Source organism: Meles meles, chromosome 13 (genome assembly GCF_922984935.1).
Source record: "Meles meles chromosome 13, mMelMel3.1 paternal haplotype, whole genome shotgun sequence".
Classification (NCBI taxonomy): Eukaryota; Metazoa; Chordata; class Mammalia; order Carnivora; family Mustelidae; genus Meles; species Meles meles.
This window is the reverse complement of record NC_060078.1, coordinates 74176280-74182386: the sequence shown is the minus strand read 5'-3', so window position 1 is coordinate 74182386 and position 6107 is coordinate 74176280. Positions and strand designations below refer to the sequence as shown.

The window sequence follows — 6107 nt, the reverse complement described above, 5'->3', positions numbered from 1 at the left end:
GGCTCCCTGCCGAGCAGAGAGCCCGATGTGGGACTCGATCCCAGGACCCTGAGATCATGACCTGAGCCGAAGGCAGTGGCTTAAACCACTGAGCCACCCAGGCGCCCCCAAAATACTTTTAATTATATGTTATATGGAGGTTAATAATTCCATTGTGATGGTTGCAATAGAAATCCCTATGTGCATTATTAAACCAAACAAAAACCAATTATATCACTTCAGTCCTTTTCATCAATATTCATATCATATAAATAAACCATAGTGTAATGGGAGAGCTGAATCCCAATAATTGGTTCTACTAGCCATTCTAATAATTCATTCCATGCCCTGAAGATAATACCATATTGTATTTCAGGAGGCTATTTTAATTTCAGGAAGGTAAATAGGATTGATTTCAAGGGGCTTCCGATTCATTGTGGGACCAAAGCACTCAGTTTGATTATAGATTTGATAATTAACTAACTCATTCTTAAACTCCAAACGCGACACCTAATCACTGTATAACTGGAGTCAATGGAGTCGATCAGCCACTAAAATAATGGAATTTTGTGAACGAACTCAAATATTTAATAGGCACTGTGCTGATATTCGGTTGAGTATAAGAAAATATTTCTGATCAGTTAGTTTTGGAGGAGGCCTTTGGGCATTGCCCGCCAGTCAGGATGACCCGTCAGATTTAACAGGTTTCCTGGCTGCCTTACAAAAAAGCCAGGTGGCCATGGTTTGTTGCCCAAATCTCTTGATTTTTTTTTTCTGGGAAGAAATGATTTCTCTTTATACAAAATCCCTGGCAGCAGCACATAGCGTTCATATTTTGTCATAGTTGAATCTGAATTGTCTCATGTTTCCTGGCACTTCTTTGAACTCTGCGGATTAACACATACCCTCAGGTAATCTCAGGGCAAAGGCCTTTTGGTTAATTTGTGGATCTTCATGATGATAGTTGATCTGCAAATCTTAAACTATTTCATGAAAAAATAGGGAAAAGATTGGATAATAAGACTCAATATACTAATAAACTAATATCAAAATTAGTTTTGAATCTTCAAAATTCTAATTCACTCTAGTTTAAAAAATACTGTGCTGCCCTTTCACATCATTCTGCCTCTAAATCACCCATCCTAAAATATTACATCACTCTTGCAGGAGGAAAGCAAAGTTATTATTTTTTTTTAAAGTTTGTTTTGACTTAGAATTTAGTAGGAGTATCAGACAGATACTAGTTACAGCCTTTACCTGTATTCCAGTCCCCTCTCCTGTCTTTCACAGGGAGACCCACTCTGCAAATGGAGTTGGACATTTCCAAGTGAGTATAGAGTCGAAGTGGTGCTGGTGTAGTAACCACAGTAGGGGTTTGTTAGGGAGAAAAACCAAGATGTGCAATGAGCCTAAATTCCTTTTGGATGCTTAATGATCAGTGCAAAAGAACTGTGCCTGTTTTAGCCTAAAATTAGCACCCACAACCGCTTTTTCCTGACCTGTAATCTTAAAAAAATAATAATAAAAAAAGAACACCTATGGTATGTCAAATTCTAGACTTGGTGCTTTGTATTTTCCTGGAGTAGGTATGGTATTATTCCTATTCTTTAGATGATGTTCGAAGGGGTCAGGAGACTTGACCAAAGACTAACCAGCACCTGGGGCTTGAGGAGAGCCACTTTGAAATCTGACAGGCCTGCCACGCCTCTTCTGGTCAGGGTCTAACCCGGACCGGGTTTACACAGCCCAGAGGGCAGCGAAGTGGGCCAAATGGTGGGCTTCTCTCTTGCCAGATCTGCTGCCAGGCAGCTGTGTGGCCTTGGACATTCGGCCAGCAGTGGCAGCCTCCCCAAGGTAAAGGTCCTGACCTTGCAGAGCAGACGCTCCGCAAGGCCCGGCGATCCACGTGCTGCAGGACCCACGTTCTGCCCACCGTCCCAACCCCGCGCCGCTGGGGCCCCGGGCACTGTCAACTGACTACCACGCCCTCCTTGGCTCAGGAGGCGTCAATTCAGCGGACGGGCCTGCTTCAGACCCGGCCTGCGTTCAAAGGTGCAAAACGTGGGCACTGAGCTTGCCCCGACGGGCACCTGATTTCCCATACCGCCCCCAGGGTCCACTGGGTGAGAACCGAGTTAAAGCCTCGGTGTTCATGCCCACCACGCCCCGCTCTCCTTTGGTGGCTCGCGAGGGGTGGTCCGCGGCAGCGCTCCAAGTGCGGTCGTCAGGGACGCGCAGCCCCGAAGCCGGCTTTCGTCCCCGATCGCTCGTCTGGGTGTCCCGGGGGTGGGGCGGAGGAGGGCTGCAGAAGCGAGTGGGGCGCACGCCCGCGGGTCCCACGCCCCGGGCCGCCTCGCGCCTCCCGCGGCGCCGGCCTCCGCGGGGGAAGGCCGGGCGCCGCGGCCTCTGCGGGCGGGACACGCGCGGCTGCCCCCGGAGCCGCCGCGGCTCCTCCCGCCGCCCCACCTACTGCCCGGGGCCGCCTGCCCGGCCCGCCCCCGGCCGCCGCGCCGCCCGCAGGTGCAGCCGCAGCGGCCGCCGAGTAGGTGCGCGGGGATGATCTCACTCGCGCGCTCCGCGCCAGGAGGAGGAGGAGCGGGAGCAGACCCAACTTCCGGGTAGTGCCGCCGCACGCCACCGGCATCTTGCTTTTCCTCCCCCTCCCCCCCGCGGCACCCCTCGCCTCTCCCTCTTTTCCTTTATTCCCGGCCCCACCTGCCAAAATGAACAGCTCGGACGAGGAGAAGCAGCTGCAGCTCATCACCAGTCTGAAGGAGCAAGGTAGGCGGGCGCGCGGCCGCCAGGTGCGGGCCGCCGCGGCCCGTGGGCGGGGTCGGCTCCCGGGCGCTGGGTTTGGGCTGCGGCGAGCGGGGCGGGGGGCTGTCGCGGCCGCCGGGCTCACCCCGCAGCCCTGTCCCGCGTGCGGGAGCGTCCTCCACGCCCCGCGCGCCTCGGGGAGCCAGGGGCCGAGGGTAAAGTGCGGGGGTCAGGGGCGTGGGGCCCGGCAGTGCGGGAAGCGCTCCCCGCACGTTGCCGGCGCTGGCGATCCGGGTTGGGGGAAGGGACCGGGATTGGGGGCGCACGAGCACCCGGGGCACCCCCTCCCACGCGGGAGATGCGTGGTGGGGGGCAGATGGGTCGGGAGGAGGCGGTTCGGGCTGCTCGGCTGGCAGTGCTCCCCAGCCGCCGCCCCACCCTTGCCCAGGGGCGCGGGGAGGCCTGCCGCGCGGCTCCGCAGCCTTTCCCTGCTTTCCAGTCGGCCTCGGTCTCGTTCCTCTTTGCCTCCCCAGCCACGATTCCGGGCTCTGATGTGTTTTACCGCTTTCCATTTTTAACTGTCTGTGAGTCAGTGAGCCAACACCCTCTCAGTGCTGGGCCTCCTCAGGGAAGATTTGGCTCCGGCCTGCAGGAGAGCCAGGCCGTGTCCTTGCATTTCCACGCCGCCAGGTAACAGGAGATGACCTCCTCCTCCAGAACTGTTGTGATCGATCGTTTCCATCTCCTCCTGCACTTCTCCACAAAGGCAGATTAGCCATCAAATGGGAGTGCGACGCGCTCTCCATTGAAAATGACTGTTATTCCCCTGGCCAAGGGTGGCCTGAGACTATGGGTCAAGACAGAGGAACTGCACAGATTTAGGAAGTGAAAATGGGGGAGGAACCTGGGCTTTTCTGAGTCACTTGGTGACACGGCCACAGAGTGGAAGGGTCCTGCTGTTCTCTTGCGCTTTCGCTTCTGTTGACTCAACTTACCAACTTTGTGAACTTGGAAGAGGCTCTTCCCTTCCATGGGTCTTGTGGTTATCATGCCTTACGGGATTGAAGACGTGGGCTAAACCAGAGGATTTCATTAGGTCCTGCCGGGTGGTATGATCTGTTGCTCAGGGAAACCACAAACATACCATTTGCAGGGCTGTGTGGACTTCTCTGGAGTTTACATTCCTGGAAACACATCAAAGCAGTTTGTTTACCAATCCTCTATCTTGCGGAAATTATAACCTCCCTGAAATGGACAGAGCACATGTCTTTGTGGTATCTAGCATTTAGAAAGTGTTGGATAAATGTTAATGGCTTTTGCCTTCCCAGTACCTTGGCTCCCATCCTAGACTAGCCTTAGGTCATAAAGTCACAAGCACCAGTGAATCCAGTGGGAGGGCGGAATGTCCTTATCTGACATTCCTCGAGTGCTTTACTGAGGGGCTAGATTCTGTCAGCATTTTATTTCTAATAGCCCTCTTCCCCCCAATAACATAAAGATACTTCATATTCTAGACAGCTGAAGCTTTCGTCATTGATAATATCTGTCAGTGGATACCTGAGCTTTTGATAGATGGTCAGTTTTCAAATAATACAGTTCAAAACTTCACTTCTTTTCATTCTGAATATAATAATGTCAATGGTAGATTAACAATGCAGATAATCCACAAGTTGTTTATATTTCATTTTGGAACACATTCTCTCTGTCTCTGTGTTGGATTTGAGAACTGAGAAGAGAAGAGGAGTCTTAAGTTTTTGGGTTCTTTCTTATTTATTGGAAAACAAAGCCAGGGTATTGGTGTTTGTAGAGGATGTATTTCCTTGATTATGGGCATACCAAAGACAATAGAACAGTTAGACTTTGAAATTTGTGTTTCGTAAAAGGTGCACTTTTTTTTTTTAGTATTGAGTCTGGTTACACAACTGTTGGGATTTTTTTCAGCCCATCTCAAAACCAGGGCATTTATTTGTCATTGGATCCTAGACTGATAACAATGGACTTATTTCGAGAGCATTTGATTGCTGTTTGACTCATGGAACTAACCAAGCTAGGGATTTGAGATAGACAGGCAACTAGGTGTTTGGGCGCTTACCAATATGATAATTAATTTTGTAAGCTGATGGTGTGTGTATGATTTATTTTTGAAGATAGACTTTTTTTTTTACTACCTGTAAACATTGTGAATAATTCCATCACTCCTGTTAAATGAGGACAAGAAGAACCAATATTGATGAACACTCTGTTTTTTCTTTTTCAACACTGGCTAAACATACTCATTCATTCCTTTAACAAATACTTAACTACCAGACATCTACCATATATGAGCCCCACGTGGTAGGCACCGGGGGTAGAGAGAATGAACCAGACAGTCTTTGCTTCCCCCAAGTTTATTGTCTAGTAGGCAGTCATGAATCAGACAGTCAATTGTGTACAATTACCAACTGTTTTTTTAGGATAGATTCTTAGAAAGAGAATTCTTGTATCAGAGGGCAAGCAGACATAAAGCTCTGCTGGGCATCACCAAAGTGCCCCCCAAAATGGCTGTACCACTTCCCATTGCTCCCGGAAGTGCCCATGTCCCCCCATACTTGTCAACGTTGACCAATAGTAGTCTTTACTAATTTTGGCAGTCTGACAAGTTTCTTAATTTTTGGCTGTCTGATGAACAAAAGTAGTACCTTTCAAAAAATTGTATTACCTGGTTCTCAGTGAGGTTTGAAATCTTTCTACGTGTTTATTGGCCATGTCGGTTTCCTCATCTCATTTCTTCCTTAGTGAATTTTAAGTCAGAAATTGGAACCCATTCCCCAGGAGGGTGTTCAGAAAGAAGATTCCTGTCTACTCTAAATGGCAGAGCTGACAGCAGCCTTCCCTAATGTGAAGGCTTCAGTGGTGTGGTGAATAAGGTTGCTTTTGACAAAAGTTGTGAAATGTAATGACGGAGTCTGTCATAATATGAACAGTCTCTAATTTATACTTACCATTCCCTAAGCTCTGTGTCTTATAAATCACACCCACTCTTGAATTACTTCAAAACATTGTATGTTCCCTTCTCGTGAATGGTATAATTAGCTATATTATGTCTTTCTAGAAAGTTATATTATGTCCCTTTAAAAAAATTAGCCAGTATGTGATTGCTTATGTTCAAGCAGATGTTGAGGTAATGAGGTAATTCTCTTTCTGTCCTTTTTGGGGCTTTATTTTATTGGACTGATTGATGTCTTTACCACACTGACAAATGGCAACTTGGGGTACTATTTCCGATGCATATTTCCTAGCTCCTAAAGTGGACATTTCCCTTACAAAACATCATACAATTTGCTCCCCCTCCAGAATGCTGCTGGGAAATGATCGACTTAGCTCAGCATTTG

At 48.8% G+C, this 6107-nt stretch overlaps 1 protein-coding gene across 2 annotated transcripts in view; it reads left to right on the top strand.

Annotated features, from left to right (window-relative positions):
• The first annotated feature begins 2465 nt into the window (after nucleotides 1-2465).
• The window catches only part of SHTN1 (shootin 1), a 100743-nt gene continuing 97101 nt past the window's right edge, over nucleotides 2466-6107 (top strand). For both annotated transcript variants that reach the window (XM_046027048.1, XM_046027049.1), the window contains exon 1: nucleotides 2466-2760. In XM_046027048.1, coding sequence (XP_045883004.1) covers nucleotides 2703-2760 — 58 coding nt within the window. In that variant the 5' untranslated portion in view covers nucleotides 2466-2702. The remainder of the gene's footprint in view (nucleotides 2761-6107) is intronic.